The 20,130-nt window shown below is 47.8% G+C and overlaps 1 protein-coding gene across 21 annotated transcripts in view; it reads left to right on the top strand.

Moving 5' to 3' along the window:
• Window positions 1-12,064, top strand: part of ZNF346 (zinc finger protein 346) — a 29,139-nt gene extending 17,075 nt beyond the window's left edge. For 4 of the 21 annotated variants that reach the window (XM_070570295.1, XM_008529757.2, XM_070570296.1 and 1 more), the window contains 3 exons: window positions 722-955; window positions 7,993-8,086; window positions 10,690-12,064. In XM_070570295.1, coding sequence (XP_070426396.1) covers window positions 722-955; window positions 7,993-8,086; window positions 10,690-10,777 — 416 coding nt within the window. In that variant the 3' untranslated portion in view covers window positions 10,778-12,064. Of the gene's footprint in view, window positions 1-721; window positions 956-2,178; window positions 2,309-7,992; window positions 8,087-9,568; window positions 9,622-10,689 lie in introns of all 21 variants that reach the window. The other 17 variants (XM_070570293.1, XM_008529762.2, XM_008529756.2 and 14 more) reach the window with 10 other exon arrangements.
• The last annotated feature ends 8,066 nt before the right edge of the window (window positions 12,065-20,130 follow it).

Here is a 20,130-nt window from a genome sequence, read left to right as displayed (position 1 = left end):
AGTGCGCATGTTCTACTTGACGACCTGGGGTTCACCGGTTCGGATCCCAAGTGTGGACATGGCCATGCTGTGGTAGGCGTCCCACATATAAAGTAGAGGAAAATGGGCACGGATGTTAGCTCAGGGCCAGTCTTCCTCAGCAAAAAAAGAGGAGGATTGGCAGCAGTTAGCTCAGGGCTAATCTTCCCCCAAAAAATAATAATAATAAAATAATAATAAAAAAATAAATAAAATGCCTCCCTAGTACAGTTGCCTTTTCTAAATGACCCTCAGGCCCTTAATTTCTGCATCTGTGCATTGGCTCCCAGCTCTGTAACTTGGGTACTTCGAGGATGGGACAAAACACCCAAACTTCTTGTTCCACTGCTGTGAAGTTCTGGGGAATTCTGAGGGATAAAAAGGTTGCAAGCATGTATATCTATAGACTGTTGTAATTTGGCAACTTGATAATAGAAGTACAGAGCCTCCTCGGAATGTGAGAAAATTGGGATTCCTATGCCTAAAGTAGTTAAAGCTGCTGACAAAGTAGCTGATCTTTGGGCTCCCCCAGATCTTCCCAGTTTTCCTAATTAGGGAAGGCTTTCATTCTGATTCACACAGGTAGTGCTACATGTGCAAGTGTGATTAACTAGTGACCCAGCCTTTCTTTGCATTCAGCATGCACGCAAGCCTGGCACCATCCGGGTTTTTCATTGTTTCTGTTTGAACTCTCTCACCGCAGCTCTGTCGAAACGCCTTACAAACCCTTTCCTTGTGGCCTCCACCTTAGCCCTGCACCAGAATAGAGAGATGATAGACCCAGACAAGTTCTGCAGCCTCTGCCACGCGACTTTCAACGACCCTGTCATGGCTCAGCAACATTATGTGGGCAAGAAACACAGGAAACAGGAGACCAAGCTCAAACTCATGGCACACTATGGGCGGCTGGCAGACCCTGCTGTCACTGACTCATCAGGTAAGGAGGCCCAGCTCATACCAGAACTGGATTGGGGCTTGACCACTGGGGCTCCCTAGACCACCAAGGCTATGCTTTTCCTTCTTAGGTCTTCTCAAGCAGGCATTGCAAACTCAATTGCCTGCAGAAGCCAGACAGGAGATTTAAATAAGTGAAAGAGCCAGGAGGGAATATGGTCAGCTGAAGAGTGCATGCCCCTCCTAGCCAGCTCTAGCCAGTTGTTACCGTCTTTCAGTTTTTCAAAAGAATCTAGAAGCCAGATTTGAGTGAGAATTCTTATGATTTTTAAATGTGCCACTAAATTTAAAAAATTTTAAACCCTGCGTGAGTCAAACCAGTCTCTAATCCAGATTTGGGCCAAGGGCCACCAGTTCGTAACCCCTAATTTAAACTGCCTGTCGTCCACATTTCTTGTGTGAAGGCCTCAGCAGCTTGTCAGATTTTAGAGTGTTCTCAGCGCCCCTCCTCTCCCAGCATCTGAGGCCTGCCTGGATTCTTGGGGTATGGGGAAGGAGACCACTCTGACTCAAGAGTGTTAGCTCCCTCCCTGACCTCAAGATGCCAGTCAGCATCACACGAGTGAGCATTCGTAAAAAGTGAGGAGCCCTTCCCATCACAGTAACTACTCAGGGCCTAAAGATGGCGAAGGGGGAAGATTAGTATTTTCTCTTTCATTCAGACTGTAAATATTTATTGAGCACCTACTGTGTTCCCTCATTGGGGTAGGTAGTGACCAAGACTGACAGTTCCTCTGTGGAGCCTACAGGAGCATTGGTGTTGGTCCTCAGGGTTTCCTCACCAGGCCTTGGAGATGCAGCACCAGACAGTCAACACTTGAGGCCCTCATGGCATCCAGGTGTGAACAGCATGGCCTCAGGGAAGCTGCTGTGCAGAGTCATCTGTAGTCTGCCCACAATCCCAGAAAGATGAACAGCCAGGTGCCATAGATGTTCCAGACCACCTAGGGGCAAGGAGGGGAGGATGCCTCTCACCAGTCCCCCACATCCCAAAGCAGCCATACAACACAGGCCATGTTTGGGCAATACCGACGCAAATGGGAAGGATGCCAAGCAGTGGCTGTGAAGCACGAGGGCATCCCTTTAGCAGGTTTGCTCCTCCAATGCCATTGAAGGACCCTGCTTTACAAACCTTCAAAGTCAGAAAGAGGTGGCTGATAATTACGTACTGTTCCACATACCCGGCAGTGCCTTCTCCTTTAACAGGATCAGTCCCATATGCTGAGGAATCTGGAAACTTCGGAACCAAGCTCCTCAGAACCCCGCTTCACAAGATGCTTCTATTTTGGCCTGCGACTGATAGGAACAGCATAGCATCCAGCTGGCACGACCCAAGGTTCTCTTGCAGTTGATGCTTCTTTGCTCCAGCTCCTGCCTCTCCTTTACCAGGCCCTGCCCTGGTCTTTCCCTCATTATCTCTTGTCCACTGGCAGAACTCAGGCACTGCAGTGTTTTAGGCTGCTTATCTTAACTTGTGTCCATTCTCTTCTTTTACCTCAAGCCAAAGCCACCTTCCTGTATCCACCCTCCTCCATTTGTCTAAGACTAAATTACCATAATCCTTTTTTCTTGCTTAAGGCGTCTGACTGCTTTGCAGATCAGCCAAAATCTTTCATGAAAACCTAGCCAGGGGGCAGGGGTAGCACATCCCCCTTTGATATTAATATATACATTATAATTTAATCCCCACAGTATTCCCATAAATAGGGATGATTTTCCCATTTCACAAATAAAGAAGTTGAGAGAGTGACTTGCTCCAGGTCATACAGCTGATAGGACTTCTAAGTTAAGTAACATCAGTATGGGTCTCTAGATCTGTCTGGCTCCAAAACTTAAACTCTGTCCTCTTGCCTCCGGCTCTGAGAGTACTTGGCCAGAGGCGTTCCAAGTACAGGATGTCAGCAGAGGCACTGAGCCTACCCTGACCCCCTGCTGACTCACAGAAGTGGGATGTTGATATGCAGGCAGTGACTTCAACTGACAGGGATTCTGCCTTAGCAAAGGGTTTAGATTTGTTAGCAGCTTGACTTTTTCCTGCTCACTTGAGTCAAAGCTTGTTCTTTTGTTAGTTTGTTCAGTCAGTCAGTCATCCTACACTTACTGATGGCTGCTGTAGTCCAGGCCTTAGGCCAGATGCTCTCACATGCAATTACCTGATTTAATCCTCAGAACAACTCTGTTGTGCAAGGTTGATTATCCCCATTTTACAAATGAGGACGTTAAGATCAGAAAGATGAAGTGATTTGTACTGGGTCCCATACTAGGCAGCCAGCACTGAAACCCAGGTCAATTTCTGTGTTGGGTCAGAGAATAGTTTCCATGGGACTCCTGGCAAGTATCTCGTGACAAGTATGAGTCAAATGTGAGGTGACCCAGAGTGTCCGGATCTCTCCCTCCAGGGGTAAACGCAGCATCTACTAAGCGGATCAAACAAGACATGGAGTTTGCTTTATACTCCAGGTTCACGTTTCTCTCGTCTCCCCAAGAATGCCAAAACTAAAACCTGCATGTCATTCAGGCAGCCAAGGCCTTCCAGCTGCCAAGCACTCAGCCTCTCCTCTGGGTTACTGGGATCTTCCTCTGCTTTACCCCATCTCTTTCTCTCCCTACTTAGGGCCTTGCCACCTACAAAGAACAGGTCTGCTTTCTCTGCCCCATGCTGATCTATCAGTTTCTTCAACCCCTGTACATAAGACAGGTTTTCACGTCTTATTAAATTCATATACAGTCAAGAAGTACTTGTTGAGCTCTTTCCTAATACCATTGGATATATGGTAGTAAATAAGACAGGTATTGTCCATGTTCTCATGGAGCTTCAAGTCTAGCAGAGGAGACAGGCATTGAGCAAAGAACTATAAGTTACAAGCTTTAGAAAAGCAAACAAAGGGGATACTATGGCGATAACCTAAAATAGGGGAGCAAGGATCAAGGAAGGCCTCCCAGACAGCAAGGGGATAGTATGGGGCAAAAGGATGCTGGGAAGAGGAGCAAGCGCCTCGTCATGGCACTGTGGGTCATGTTAAGGGTTTAGGTGTTTATCCTAAAATCATTGGGAAGCCATTGACAGTTTAAACATTCTTATATCATTCTGGTCACAAAGTAGAGAATGGGTTGGAATAGGGAGTAGGGGGCGGCCTAGGAGCGTAGTGATTAAGTTCATGCACTCTGCTTCGGTAGCCCAGGGTTCACAGGTTCACATCCCAGGCACAGACCTACACACCGCTTATTGAGCCATGCTGTGGTGACATCCCACATATAAAATAGAGGAAGATGGGCATGGATGTTAGGTCAGGGCCAATCTTCCTCAGCAAAAAGAGGGGGATTGGCGGTAGATGTTAGCTCAGGGCTAATCTTCCTCACAAAAAAAAAAAAAGGAAAAGAATAGGGAGGAAAAGTAGTGAAGAGAGACCAGCAATGAGGCTATTATAGTAATTCACACTGAAGAAGATAGAAGCTTGGACTAAGGTAACAGCAGAGGAAGTAGACAGAAGTAGATGGATTCAAGAAGTTTGTATGAAGTAGAATCAAGACTTCGCCATCAAGCGTGGGAGAGGAAAGAAAAGGAACAGTCAAGGATGGTGCCCAGATTTAGGGGGATAACCAGGTTCCATCAGCTTGAGTTTAAGATGTCCATGAGATATCTAAGTAGAGATATTACAGAGGCAGTTGGATATAAAGGTCTAGACCTCAAAGGAGAGGTCTGGGTTAGAGATATTGCCATTTTGATACGTCAGAAACTGTTAAATATTGGTAGTTTCATATGTTTTAACCTAATAGGTGGTAATCAAAGTCAGGGGAATAAATGAGATCCCTTAGAGAGTTTAAAGAGAGAAGAGCCTGAGGGTCTAAGACTGAGCCCTCTGGAAATTCTTTCACGTGCTACAACATGGATAAACCTTCAAGACATTATACTAAGTGAACCAAGCCAGGGACAAAAGACAAATCCTGGATGATTTCACCTGTATGAGATATCTAGAGCAATCAAACCTACAGAAACGGAATGTGGAATGGTGGTTGCCAGGAGTTAGGAGGAGGAGGAAATGGGGAGTTGTTCAGTGGGTGTAGATTTTCAGTTTTGCAACATGAAAAAGTTCTGGAGATTGGTTACACAACAATGTGAATATACTTAACATGATGAAAACGCAAATTTCTCTAGCCCAAACTTCTCCTTTGACATTACTGAGTTGTACACTTAAAATAGTTTAGATGGTAAATTTTCTGTTATAAGTATTTTACCACAATTAAAAATAAAACAATAAAGTGAAAAAAGAAAAACATTGAGCTCTCTGGAATGCCAGTGTTAAATAGTGGAGGTCAAACAGGAGACAGCAAAAGAGACTGAGAAGGAGCCAGCAGAGGAGAAAAAGCAAGGGTGCAGCATGCTGAACGCCACGGGCATTGAAGAAGGAGGAGTCACCAGTTCCATCAGGTGCTGTGAGAGGTCAGGTATGATGAGCCTCATAAACATCCACTTGGTTCATTAGATTTAGATACAGCAAAGTCAACACTGGCCTCAGAAAGAGCGTGTGGCGCATGTCTGTGTGTGTGCAGTGAGATCGCAAAGTGCGTAGTAAGGTTGCAAAGTAATTGAGAGGCAAGAAAATGGAGAAGCAAGTTTAGACAGGTCTTTTAAGGCAGTAAAAGGGAGGAGATACAGGTGCTTTTCCAAATAAGTCCAATGTTTAAAAATCAGCTCTAGTGGCTTATACTTCATAAAATCACGCAGGTAAACCAGAATATCAAACGTAAAGTGGAAAGCAGATGAAAATTCATGAGTGTGGGTACAGGACAAATCTGTTTTTTTGAAGCACCAGTGAATTCTGCAGTCATCCCAGATGAGGATTTAAATCTAGCTTACAGATCAGTAAACAGTGTGCTGAGATCTTGTATCTCATAGGGGACATAGGAGAGTCCAGAGACCTGTGGTACAGAGGGAAGAATGGGGGCTTCACAAACCAGAGGGCAAACTCCAGCTCTGACCTCAAGTCAACCACTTAACCTCTCTGGGCCTGTTTCCTGCTCTGAAAAATGGAGATCACCACCTATCTTGCCGGTGGTTGTAAGAATGCAGGGACATAAATATCCAAAATCCTGGCATGCTGCCTGGTGCTTAATAAGAGTGGGCTGTTGTAATCTGGGCATCAGTAACTCTTAACCATTGGTGGTTGTCACCCCCTCACCAGCCCTAGGTCCCACTCCTGACCTTGGTGGAAAGATAGTTCTGCTAGTCTAATCCATTATGCATCTTTTCCCTGTTAGTGTTGAACCATGAATTCTGATCTTAAATGTCTAAAAAGTACCTAAATTCTGATTGCAGTAATTTTCCCCTTAGATGCTTTAAAGGGATATGTCTTCCAGAAAATATCTGAAGGTACAAGGGAAACAAAGGTAGCTGGGAACATTGGCTAGCTTATTGGAGTAGAGGAGATTGTTGGCGTTCTCCATAGCTGCAGCTGCCATGGATGACTGGTTAACAGATACTGTCCACCTCTTTGCCCAGCATGACTCATGGAGCCCATAAGAGTGAAATAATAGTAGTGATAAAAGCTCACATTTGTTGAATACTTAACTATGTGCCAAATGCTTTTATTTGAATCATTACAATAACTTTATGAGGTTGATACTAATACTGACCTCATGTTATAGGTAAATAACCTGAGTCTCAGAGAATCCCCCCTTTTACAAATGAGGAAACCAAATCTCAAGAGAGGTTAAGTAACTGGCCTGTGGTCCTACAGGTAAGAAAGCATAGAGCTTGGATTTGAGCCTAGGTGATCCCACTCCAGAGCTCTGAGACTTTAGGATGGCAGATGATTCAAAAGGTGTCAGAGCCAGAAGGGCTCTTGAAGTCCTGTATACAGCTGCCTTTCCTGTACAGCCGGCACCCTGCATGCTAGGATAAGTATGGCCTTTGTAGTCAGCCACGTCTGAGTTTGCACTTACTAACTCTGGGTTCTTGGACATGTGACTGTGCCTTAGTTTCCTCATCTATAGAATAGTGGTAATGATTCTCACAGGATCATGAGGGCCAAACAAAATTTTATGAAGTGCATGGGCTATATCAGGCACTTAGTAACTAATAGCTGCTTTTTATTATAAGTATTATGGTTATAAGTTGTGGTATAAGTGGTTTATAGTTTAGAAAAGGTGAGAATCAGAAAGGGGAAGGGATTTAGCCAAGGTCACATGAAGGCAGAGCCAGGAATCCATCCCCGTATCTTCACTCCTGCTTTCTGCTAGACCTTGTGGATAAAGGCCACTTTGCCATTAGAGCAGTCCTGGTGAGTAGCGAGACAGGGTGTCTGTGAGCCCCAAGGTAGAAAGACAGATTGATTTTCGTAACACGTGTTCTTATTAATTACTGTTATTGCAAGACCGAGGAGAGTGGCACCTTCTCAGAGATCTCTCATTAGGGGCATCCTTAATGAGGGCACTTAGCACAGTCAAGATGGAAAAGACAGGGGCCAGCCCCGTGGCCGAGTGGTTAAGTTCGCGCGCTCCATTTCCGCGGCCCAGGGTTTTGCTGGTTTGGATCCTGGGCGCGGACATGGCACTGCTTGTCAGGCCACACTGAGGCAGCATCCCACATGCCACAACTAGAAGGACCCACAACTAAAATATACAACTATGTACTGGGGGATTGGGGGAGAAAAGGCAGAAAAAAAAAACATTGGCAACAGTTGTTAGCTCAGGTGCCAATCTTTAAAAAAAAGATGGAGAAGACAGGCCAAATGTCACCTCTTTGTTCTGTCAATCTTTTATTTACTCAGGTAACTACTCTGCACCAGGCTCAATGCTGGAACTGGGGGCATGGAGGGGAATGAGAAGGTTCCCACCCCCAAGGAGCACATAGGCACAACAGCATGTGTCCCCTGAGCGTTGAGGCCTTTGGGATTCTCATCAGGGCCAACCACCTCACCTCACCCCCCTCAAGGCATCCTCAGAAGGGCATTTGCACACACTGTCAAAGGTCCCTTCTTAGTGGATAACAAAGCATCTCGACTTTTATGTGTGTTTCAGCCGGGAAGGGCTACCCCTGCAAGACATGTAAGATAGTGCTGAACTCCATAGAACAGTACCAAGCTCATGTCAGCGGCTTCAAACACAAGAACCAGTGAGTAATCGTCCTTTGAAATTCAAGGGTCTGCTGCAGGAGCTCAGGGCTTCTGAATCAGCACAAAGCCAGGTGCTCCTTGGCTAAAATGGAACCCTGGCAGCCTTTTCTCAGTCAACAAAAAGATCAGTCAGTTAACAGAAGGAAGCGGCTCCTCTGTAAGTTTTTCACCCATCAGCTTCTCCCCAGCCATCGGACCTGCTGAGCTGAAGGTTTTAGTAGAGAAGCGTGGACGATTTCCTTGGTGATCTCCTAAGAGTACTTGGATTTCCTGGCCTTAGGAGTCTGACTGGGGAAGCATTTTTTTTCCGCTGACTTGAAGACCCTATTTCTTCATTCCTGTCAATTTTATGGCAAGAGCTCCCTCTACAGGCCAATACCAAATATGACCAGGTTCTTTCATTCATTCATCAAATACTGGATACCCTCTGAGTGGTGGCCAAGGCAGACCCAGTCCCTGCTCTCATGACTTTACATTCTGATGGGAGGAGGCAAACAATAAGCAAGTAAAAAAACTAATTACAAATTATGATAAGTGCTTTGAAGGGAATTGGTAAACAGAGAGTCTTCAGTTCGTGATAATCTTGAAAATGACTAGCATTTTTTGAGCCCTTGTTCTTTTGCCGGCCATATGCCAAGCACATTCTCTCAGGTAATCCTCACAACAACCCTGGGAAGAAGGGATGATTATTCTGATTTTACAGATATAAGCAACCACCATTCAGAGTGATCCTATGGGGCAGATCCATAATTCAGACTTAGGCTCACAGCATGCTCCTCTGGGGTACCGTGCTGACAAGGAGGTTGTGGCACCATGTGACATGAAGAGGCTAGGGCCCCAGCGGGGGAGGGCTCACGTGGTTCCCTCCTTTCCTCGCAGAAGGGAACTGTGTAGTATGGACAGTGTGCCACAGCATAACCTGAGATGGGAATTATCCTGTTTTACAGATGAGGAAACTGAGTTTCAGGCAGGAAAGTCAGCTGAAATGATTGCTTTGACTTTAGTAGTTGGTTCTGCATTGCTCACAGAACCGAGGGAATTAAAGGTGGTGGAAACACAGAGTGTTGGAGTCAAAAATGTCCTTGGTCCTGTCTGCTCTGCCTAACGCCGCCTCCCCCACACTGCAGCGCACCTTCCTCTTTATTTGTAGCTGTGTCTTTAGTTGGGAGGACTCTTGCGGCTTCCCTTAGATGTGGACTTGAGGCAAGCCCCAGCAGCGCAGCCTGGGCCTCACACCTATTTCAATATGCCTCCCTTGCAGCTTGCCTGGTGGCAGTTTCAGCAGACAACTGGAGCTGGCCAGAGCCCTGCCCTGGGGCTACCCACACTTGAAAATGCTGGAGTTGTCTACTGTTTTCTTCCTACACTTTCCAGCTATGGGACCTTAGATGAGTCAGTAAACCTCTGGGCTCCAATTCCTTTTCTGTAAGGTTATAGCTACAATTTGTTGAACACCTAATTCAATCTCATTTAATTCGCAGCAGCAGCTCTGAATTCAGACCCCTGTTTACAACCCAAGGGAAGCTAATGTCAGGTAGGTTAATGACTTCCCCAAGACCATATAGTTACTTGAAGTTACACCCAGGATTCAAACCTCTTTGGCTCCAAATGTTGCTCTGCCACTTCCAAAGGGAGCTCATCATCCTCACCTTATGGAACATTGTGAGGGTTAGAGATAATATATGTGAAGTGCTAGGACCAATAAGGGGAGCTGTTAGAGACAAGCTTTCATTCATTCAACAAATATTTATTAAGCACCTATTATGTGCCAAGCCCTGTTTTGGGCACTGGGGCTACAGTAGGAACCAGTACCAATGCTCTTCCCTGATCCTTTAGATCCCCCTCTGGTGCTAGAATCAGATCCTAAACAAATCCATAAACAAAGCAACATCAGGTGGTGCTGGGTGCCCAGAGAGTGGGATAGAGAGGAACAGGAGAGCCACTTTAGACTTGATGAGAGGGGAGAATGGTTGTTCTGTATGCTCCAGGGCACATAGGGCCCTAGGGGCAGAATAAATGGTTTGGTATAGTGGAAAGACATGAGCTGCCGTCCTGAATCTGCCACACTTAAAAAATGGTTACTGTTCGGGGCTGGCCCGGTGGCCGAGTGGTTAAGTTTGTGCGTTCTACTTCAGTGGCCCAGGGTTTCGCCAGTTCAAATCCTGGGTACAGACATGGCACAGCTCATCAGGCCACGTTGAGCCAGCGTCCCACATGCCACAACTAGAAGGACACACAACTAAAAATACACAACTATGTACCAGGGAGCTTTGGGGAGAAAAAGGAAAAATAAAATCTTTAAAAAAAAAAAAACGTTTACTGTGGGCAGGTTACTTAGACTTTCTGAACTTAAGTTTCCTCATATGTAAAATGGGGGTGCTATTCCCTGTCTTGTGCAGTTGCCGTGAGGATGAAATAGGATGCTAGAAGCAAAGCACTCGATGTTGTGCCTAGCAGACAGTGGCCCTAGGCAAAGGAGAGCTGCCCTGCTTATGACTCTAAGGCCCTGGGAGAGCTGTACTAGCATTGGGATAAGCTACCTGGAGCACCATCACACCCACCGCAAACTGACCCTGTGCCTTTGTTCCTTCTCAAATTACAGGTCACCAAAAACAGTGGCATCACCCCTGAGCCAGATTCCAGTGCAAAGGCAACCTATTCAGAAAGACTCAGCCACCTTGGAAGACTAGAGGTGTTTGTGTCTAGCACCCCAGGTTGAACCAGCCATGAGCCACCTTCCTGTGACTGTGGTCAGCCCTTGGCTCCCTCTCCCTCCTTTCTTACATCCGGAGAATATATAGGCCTGAGGCAGGAGTGGGCCACAGACAGCCTCTGATTGGTCCAGGCAAATCCACCCCTGCTCCTTCGCTTAGAACAGGCCCTGTAGTCAGGACAAGGGAAGCACAGATCTTGAGGTCTCAAGTGGTAGTATGAAGGATGGCCTTTCCCCTTCCCCAGCCCCTGTGGGCCATATGTCATGAGGCCCCAGGCCTGTCTTTCCTCTGCAGGTCAGTTTTGAACCAGTCCCTGCAGCTAAAGAGCTGAGCTCTCCCTAGGCTCTAGGCATGTCCATTGAAACCTGGAGCTTTCATACCAGACCTTGGCGTAGGCAAGAAAGGGCAGATGGAAGTGGCTGCCGCATGGAAACTAATGTGGCACCCCGCTTCTCCCAGAAAGTACAGGCTTTTCTGAGCCTGGAACCAGATGCTGGCCAGTTGTACAGATTTGTGTCCACTGTGAGATCTCCTCCTGCAGCAATGACACAGTCCTGGCAGAGCATTGCTGCTCCTCCTGCCCCTTCTCCACAGTTCCTGAATGGTGCTAAGGATCTGCAGCAGCTGGGAATAAGATAGAACTGTCGGAGGCCTCAGTACCCAGTGGGATCCTGCTCCAATGGGGTTCTCTCCCCTTCTCCATCAGAGGTGCTCTGACCCAGGGTCATGTGGGAAAATCCCCACATACAGGTTTCCTTGATGGTTCTGGGCCGCTAAAGGCAAACTGCCTCATGCCAGCCACCTCAGAGGCTGGTTGCTGCCCTCGGCCCGCTAGCCCTCCCCCTCGTGCAGCAGACCGCCTGCCTAGGTTGCTGTGGTGCTAGTCCTCCCCCGTCATCCACCGGGAAGCTCCTGAGTGCCGGGGAGCGGGATGGGCCCCGGGAAAGAAAGGAGAGCTGATGCCATGAGGAAGCATATTCCCCAGGCCCCAAACCTAGATTTCTCCAGCTCTGCTGTGTTCTATGGCCTAGGACTTCACTGGGAGTGGATTTTTCCTTGTAACTTTCAAACAGGAATTCTAGGGAGTGGCACCATCAGAGGTCCCTCCTCACTGGGTCAGAGAGTCCCTAGCTGCTCTCGTGGCCTCCCTCCCCCTCCCTTCACCTGTGAAATGCCTTTACGTACCGTGTGTGGGTGGGTGTGCGTTGCTTATGCTCTGTCTCTTGGTTACTGAAGCATCTAAATAAAGAATTTCTCCCATGAGCCAGACTGCAACTTAACAGACCTGGGATTTGGGGCCATATTACCATTGGATCTAGTATGTGTGTATTGACCCCTCACCCCGTTCAGACTCCCAGGGCCCTAAATACTGATCTTAGGACTTAGGATGGAGACAGACATCCAAATTTCTTGGCAACCCTGTGTTGACGTTTTTCCAGGTGTGCTAAACTCAATACCACGTTATCCGCTCATCTACCTCCCCCTGTCACAGAGGGCCTCATGGAGATCTTTAGAAGGTTTAAGCTGGGAATCTACCTTGTTTGAGCGGCTCATTCTGGCTGCTATGTGGAGAAGGAATGCAGGAAAGGAGGCAGGGAGGCCAAAATGGAGGCTGTGTCCAATATAGCTCTCTAGGCCAACCCCTTCAAGGCAGAGACCTAGCCTCATTCCTTTCCACCTTCCTGATGTCCAAAGTGGTGTGTCATGAAGTGTGTGTTGAATGAATGAACATGGGTGCATGAGAAGAGATGGCCTTTTCCTGCTCGGCTCTTACACAGCAATAGGTTTGTTCTGTGAGACTTATAAACCTAGTGATTCTTGGAAGAACCTTTTCCATGACCCAGAAGTGAGCTAGGAAAGGAAGTGAGTGTGATGGCCTCAGGAGCCCTTTGTTTCAGACAGCCAGATCTGAGGAAGGTGCCCAGGCAGCCTCAGCTCCCATTCTTCCCTCAGCAGAATGTTCTTGGGCACCTTCTCTTGGCCAGCTGGAAAGGCCCCACAACAACCCCCGGGGTGGGTTCTCAGCTGTCAGCTTCCAAAGCCCAGACTGCCTCCCAAAGTTCCCCAGAGTCCTACTCCACCTAGGATGTTAGAATCAGCCCTATCTACCAGGCAAGGAAGGAAAGGGCAGAGGGGTGGGTAGGCTGCCAAACTGTGAGCCCTTGGCTTGCGGGACCTCATAGTCTGGATTCAGGAGTCCTTGCTAACTGTGTGCTCAGCCCTGTTGGCATGGGCACACAGGGATGAACAGTTTCTTGCCCTTGGGGAGTTCACACACTGTTAAAGATCATTGTGGTGATGGTGAAAGGGTTATAGAGGGCGCTGTGGGAATGCCCAGGATGCAGGCACTAACTCAGCCAAGGATATGAAAAAGCTGGAAAAGTTGGGAAACAAGCATTTGATCTGCATAACAACCTTTAGAGCTGGGTGATGATATTCCATTTTATAGAGAAGGAACAAGGCTCAGAGACGTGTAGTGATTTGCCCAAGCTCTTGACACTAAGAAGGGGCAAAATGGAGAGTGGAATCCGGTTCACTAGATTCCTAGTCCAGAACCCTTTCCAAACAAGGACAAGAGTCCTTCCCACGTGACCCCTAGGTCTGCCTCGCCCATCTCCTGGCAGGGCCATGGACTCACAGAGCGAGCAGCCACTCAGGGCAGAGGCAGCAGCAGCACCCACAAAACAGATTGGACAAAGGACAAGCCCCATCGCCAAGGCGTTAGGTCTGCACACTCCACCTTGGCGGCCCAGGGTTTCACTGGTTCAGATCCTGGGCGTGGACATGGCACCACTCATCAGGCCATGCTGAGGTGGCGTCCCACGCAGCACAACCAGAGGCACTCACAACTAGAATATACAACTATGTTCTGGGGAGCTTTGGGGAGAAGAAGAAGAAGAAAAACAAAAGGTTGGTTGGCAACAGATGTTAGCTCAGGTGTCAATCTTAAAAAAACCAGATCAGATGAGGCTCAATGGTTATTTTATATCTCAAGCCCCGCACACCTCTCATAATTTTACCCAAGATTCCCAGTGTGTTATACTCTAGTTATAACTGTAAGAAACTTACATCAAAGTGATTGGCTAAAAAAGGAAATGTATTGGTTCACTCAATGAAAACTGCCTGTACAGGGATGGCTAGATCCAGGTCTGACACAGTGTCATCAGGAAGAATTCCATGTTGCTCTACTTTCCTCTGTGTGGCCTCTCTCCAGGCTGCAGACTCTCTCCAGAAAGAAGCAACATGGCCACTGGCAGCACCAGCCTTATATCCTGATAGATTGGCAACTGCGGTGGAAAGACCCTCGTTTTCTACTCTTTTCAACAAAAGATTCTGGGATTGACTCATTAGCCAGCTTAGTCCTGTTCTCTTCTCTAAGCCAAGTCACTTGCAGCTAGGAAATGGTGCTCTGATTTGGGGCCTAGGAAGGAATGAGCTCCACCTACAACATGTTGAGAGAGAGAGGCGTGCCTAAAAGAAGGAAGTATGGGGCTCCTTCCAGACTAAGGGAGAAGAATGGACGTGCGTGGGCGAAAATAACTCTTGTCAGGCGTACCCAGAAATTGTCTTTATTTAACCATTTCTTTTTTCCCCTAACTTGTTGAAATACAGCGTACATTTAGCCATGTGTGCCAACTTTTAGAGTGCAGTTTGATGAATCCTTACATGCGTACACATCCGGACAGTCACCCTCCAGGCACCCTCCCGCTCCCCAGAAGTTTCCCTTGTTCCACTTCCTAGTTAGCATCCCCCGGAAATAAACACTATTTTGACCTCTATCACCATAGATTAGTTTTGCTTGCTCTTAAATTTTATAAAAATGGAATCAAACATACATCCTCTTTTGCTCAATATTATGTCTTTGAGATTCATCCATGTTATTGTGTGTATCAGAAGTTCATTTTTTAATGCTGTGTAGTAGTAGAATTATATTCTACTGTTGATGGACAATTGGGTTGTTTCTAGTTTTGAACTATTATAAATAAATCTGTGGTGAAAAATGTTGTGTGTGTTGTTTGGCATGCATGTCCACATGTATACCCGGGAGTGGAATTCCCGTGTCGTAAGGTAGGTGTATGTTTAGCTTGTCTAGATACTACCAAATGGTTTTCCAAAGTGGTTCTGCCAGCTTACACTCCCACCTGCAATGTAGGAGAGTTCCAGTTGCTCCACATCCTTGTCTGCACTTGGTGTTGTCAGTCTTTCTAATTTTGGCCATTCTGGTGGCACTCAGGAATTTGAATCAGGAGTCCTGACTTCCTGTCAGGGCCCCTCTTACCCTGAGCACCCGAGATTGAATTTCTCTAGCCTGGAATGGTCTCCGAGGTCAGTGCCCAGGACCCACAATACACAATCCAGCAGGTAAACATCAGAGGGAGCTCCTGCCCGTGGCTCTGGTGGCCAAGGAAGGTCTCATGGAGGGAGAGGCATCAGCCGTGGAGAGGCAGTCTAATGTAGCAGCAAGGGACTCAGGCTCTGGACTCTGGCAGCCAGGTGCAGATCCCAGCTCTGCCACTGCAGGCTGTGTGATCTCTCAGGGTGAAGCATTAGTACCTAGCTTACGGGGTTAAGTTGAGAATTAAAAGAATAGATACATATGAAACAATTACATTGCCTGACACATGATGGATGCTATGTAAATGGTAACTGCTGTTGTTTCTATTCTTGGCCTGAAGTAAGCTCTGGGTCTTCCTGGGGAGGTGAGTCCACAGGCAGATGACATCTGGCACAGGCCCCTCTATTAAGACTCACTATTGGGCCGGCCCTGTGGCACAGTGGTTAAGTTCGCACATTCTGCTTCGGCGGCCCGTGGTTCGCCAGTTCGGATCCCGGGTGTGGACATGGCACCGCTTGGCAAGCCATGCTGTGGCAGGCGTCCCACATACAAAATAGAGGAAGATGAGCACGGATGTTAGCTCAGGGCCAGTCTTCTTCAGCAAAAAGAGGAGGATGGGCAGCACATGTTAGCTCAGGGCTAATCTTCCTCAAAAGAAAAAAAAAGACTCGCTGATTTATGAAGTGCCAGAAACCTAATTCAATCTGATGGTGGGGGAAGCGGGGAGGGAACATGTTGGCCAAGGTGGTTCCCTGGGCTCCAGCAACAAGTCACCTTCCACTGCTAGGGAACCTCAGCTTATCCCCGGCACCCCTGGCTCTGCCGCCAATGACACCTGAGGGGAAGACGACGTGCCGTCGTGCAGTAAAGCTCTTAGCCCAGAGCTGGAGGCAAAGCAAGTATTGGGATGTAACAACCCCTCAGTGCGGACACAGAGCTGGGTATGTACCCATACGGCAGCCATGAGGCATGTCGTGGGGGACACCGGTCTGGGATTCAGGGTCCCTGGGCATTGATCTGAGCCCTGTCACCAGCTTCATGTGACCTGAGGCCTTGATATTTTCCATGAAGTAGAAGTTGAAAGAGATCACAGTTCCCAGCCAGAGTGCTGAAGAGGTAATGATGGGCAGTTAGGGGTTCTTCCCAGAGAAGGTAAAGAGGAAAGCCCCTGCCAGGTGAGCTATGCACCCTAACCAGACCTGCTGACTGGCAGTCACTAGTGCCAAATACAGTAGGAAAAACAACTTCTCCCTCCAACCATCTGTCCATCAACAACCTCACCTACTCCACCCTGTGCCAAGCCCACATTACAGAGAGAACAGCCTCGTCCTTTCTGGCCCTCCCAGGCCCGCTGTCCTCCACAAAGGCTACTGCAGCTGCCCAGGAGCTTGAAAACGCACGAGAAACCTTACGGTACTGTAAATGGGTCAACTCTATGGCGCAATGACCCCTCTGGCCACTAGGTGGGGGACGCTTCTATTTTGCTGGGCAAAATAAACCAGCGCTAGGGCCTTACTGTTTGATTTAGAGAATAGGATGATTTCCTGAGCCCCCATGTTTGATATTTCATTTAGCCCTCACAACAACTTGAAAAGGCTCAGTTTCACAGGAGAAACTCAGAGGCAAAGTCTCAGAGCTTACAAAACCAAGAAGGAGCCATGGAGAGATTTGGCCCCCATGCTCCCAGGTCTTTTTTAGCACACCTGTTATCTCTACTTCCAAAGGCCACCTCTTCCTTCCCTCTGTTTGAGGGTTGTAATTAGTCACCTGCCTGGGAGCACACCTGACGTCTGGCCTGCTCATCAGCCTTTCTTTTACTCTTCTCCCTTGGGTAACATCTCTGCTCCATTTTTAGACCCTGTGGTTCTGAGAGACTGACTGCTCTCCCTGGTTCCATGAGTGAACCTGTGACCCAGGCCTGGGCAATCAAAATCATAAGTCTGACGCTGTTAGTAGCTATCTTTGCTAACACATAAGGACAGTCTGCCTGAGAATTAAGCCAACACAGAGGAAAACAGAGCTAAGAGAAAAGAGTGATTTCTGATGAGCACCTGGATCCAACCATGCCTGACGCTAATAGTCTCAGGAGTTTTTAGTTATGTATTAATAAATTCCCTTTTTCCTTAAGTCAGTTTAAGTTAGGTTCCTATCACTTACAACCAAGAGTTCTGACTGATACATGCTCCACCTCCCCTTATCAACCTGGAGCCCTCCACTCATCCTGAGAAGATCACTGAGCCCAGTGCTGAGCTGGCTGTCCTACTATGCTCCCAGATGCCCTGTGCCCCTCTAGCATTGCCCTTAATATTCCGTGTCATGATCTGTTTAATTCTCCATCTCCTCCTGAGGCTGGACACTCTTTGAGGAGAGGAACCGGGTCTTATTCATCATACTGAGTCCCTGGTGCCAGCATGGGACTGTGATGGTTTTAGTAACTGCTTGGTGATTGAGTAAATTAATGGATAAATGAATAAAAGTGGGGATAGGCTAGTAGAGACCATTGCTGAGACTCCACGGAAAGATTCTTGAAGGAGCTGAGCCTCTAGTGGTTATCAAGGGCAAAGGAACAAGGTTGCTGGGGTGGGAGGAGAGTTAGTGAGGGGACCTGGAAGACGGGTTGTGGGGCATGGTGGAGCATTTCAATAATTGCCTGTCATGAATCTTCACCTCCCTGGGTCCATGCCCTTTTGCAATGTGACTTTGTCACACCAGCTGTCAAGATGGGGAGTTCATTTCCCAACCCCTTGAATCTGGACTGGCCTTGAGACTCACTTTAATGAGAGAATGGAGTGATGTGACATCGTGCAACTTCTGAGGCTAGCACTCAGGCCTCGCAGCGTCCACTCCTGCCACTGTGAAATGAAGTCTGGGCTGGACCATATGGAGGTGAGAGATCAGGCGGAGAGAAAGGCCAGCAACCAGCTCCATACATGGGAAGGAAGCCATCTTAGACCCGCCGGCACAGTGGAGCCACGAGCAGATGTAACCTCGGGAGAGACCAGCAGAACTGCTGAGCTGAGCCCAGCTAGTCCACACAATCATGAGGAATGATAAAGTATTTTAAATCACTAAGTTTGGGGATGGCTTATTAAGAAGTGAAGGCTCCCAGAATCACCAGTATAGTCACGTATCTTGTTTTAGCCTCCTAGTATCTATTTACCTTTCTTCCTATAATAGAATTTTCTTTGAGGGGCCCCACCCTCAGCTCATGTGGTCTGGGTGGGGATGACCTCCACCCTCCTGGCTTCTGCTAGAACCATTAGGAAGGAGTTGCTAAAAGGGAAGATCTTGAGCCCAGGGCTGCTCACACCTTCTTTGTCACCTCTTGGGGAGCATCCACCACAGAATAGAGGCCATAGGGAAGAAAGCAGAAGAGAGAATGAGTCTTGATCCAGCTGTTTCTGAAGCCTGATCCACCCTTGGACTTTAAAATTGCATAAGCTGATAAATTCACTATTTTCCTTAAGCCCATTGGGGTTGGGATATCTGATTGCAAGTGAATGAAAATATTCCTTGACAGTCAGAAAGTTTGATAGGGGCTGAACAGTTCCTGGCAGAGAGTTGTTAGGATGGGACAGAGGTCCCTAGAGAGTGTGGGAAAGGAAATTTATTTTTCCTCAGCCCCAACTATATGTCAGGACCCTGGAATGAGAGACAGTCTCTGTCCTGGAGGACCTCATGGGTACAAATGACTCATTACAATTGTGATAAAGTGCTGCAAAGGAAAATGCCAATGCTGCCAGAATATACGAAAGGAGGACCGAGCGCAGGCTGGGAGTGGGGCGGGAAAGGGCTCCCTGAGGAAGTGACTCAACCTGAGATTTGAAGGATGAATAGGAATTAGCCTGTGTGTGTGTGTGTGGGGGGGGGGGGGGGTTCAAGGCAGAGGGAACAGCATGTGCCAAGGCCCTGAGGCAAGAAGATGCTTGTCATGTTGAAGGAGGGAGAGTGTGTCACCAAGGAAGGAGAGAGACTGGTAGGAGCCAAGTTCTTCAGGGCATATCAAGATTTTCAGCAGATGGGGGCCGGCCTGGTGGTACAGCAGTTAAGTGCGCACATTCCGCTTCTGGCCGGCCTGGGGTTTGCCAGTTCGGATCCCGGGTGCGGACATGGCACCGTTGGCAATAAGCCATGCTGTGGTAGGCATCCCATGTGTAAAGCAGAGGAAGATGGGCACAGATGTTAGCTCAGGGCCAGTCTTCCTCAGCAAAAAGAGGAGAATTGGCAGTAGTTAGCTCACGGCTAATCTTCCTCAAAAAAAAAAAAAAAAAGATTTTCAGCAGAAAGCAACAGAAACAAACTCTAGCTGATTTAAGTTCATGGAACTACTAAGAGCACTAAAGAACTGGGCTAGGGCTACACAACCAGTATCCCGCCTGTACCACGTCACAGAACAGGTGCAGAAAAGACACCATTGTCTCCACCAACACTAAGCACTGGACACTTGCCTGTGCCACTGGCCCAGCCAGCCTGGAGACTGGACAAGACTCTCTGACCCAAGGCCAAGATCCCAGTCTTGTTACCAAGGCCCCCACCAGGGAGCGTTCCTCCAGGGCCTCCCAAGGCCTCCACCCCAGAGTGTCGCTGGCTCTCTGGTGCGGATGCCATGAACTAGCAGAACTGAGGCCTTAGCAGGAAGAGAAACTGGGGGAGTAGCTAGCATTTTTAGCTTCTATGATGAGAGGAATGATCTGCCACATAAAATGGGGGTATTCCCCAAACCTAGAAAAGGGTTCAGATGACAAACACTAGGGTAAGAGCTGGTCTTGTGGTGGTTCCAAAATATTCCAAAAATTTTTTTATATTCCTCTCGAGAAGTCAAGTTTGGTCCGGCCCTGGTGGCCTAGTGGTTAAGTTCGGCACACTCTGTGTCGGCAGGCCGGGTTTGGTTCCCAGGGGCAGACCTACACCACTCTGTTAGTGGCCATGTTGTGCTGGTGGCCCACATACTAACAAATAGAGGAAAACTGGCATGGATGTTAGCGCAGGGTGA

This window comes from Equus przewalskii, chromosome 13, assembly GCF_037783145.1.
Source record: "Equus przewalskii isolate Varuska chromosome 13, EquPr2, whole genome shotgun sequence".
Taxonomy (NCBI): domain Eukaryota; kingdom Metazoa; phylum Chordata; class Mammalia; order Perissodactyla; family Equidae; genus Equus; species Equus przewalskii.
Note: the sequence above shows the minus strand (reverse complement) of the source record. Positions and strands in the feature narration are given on the sequence as shown.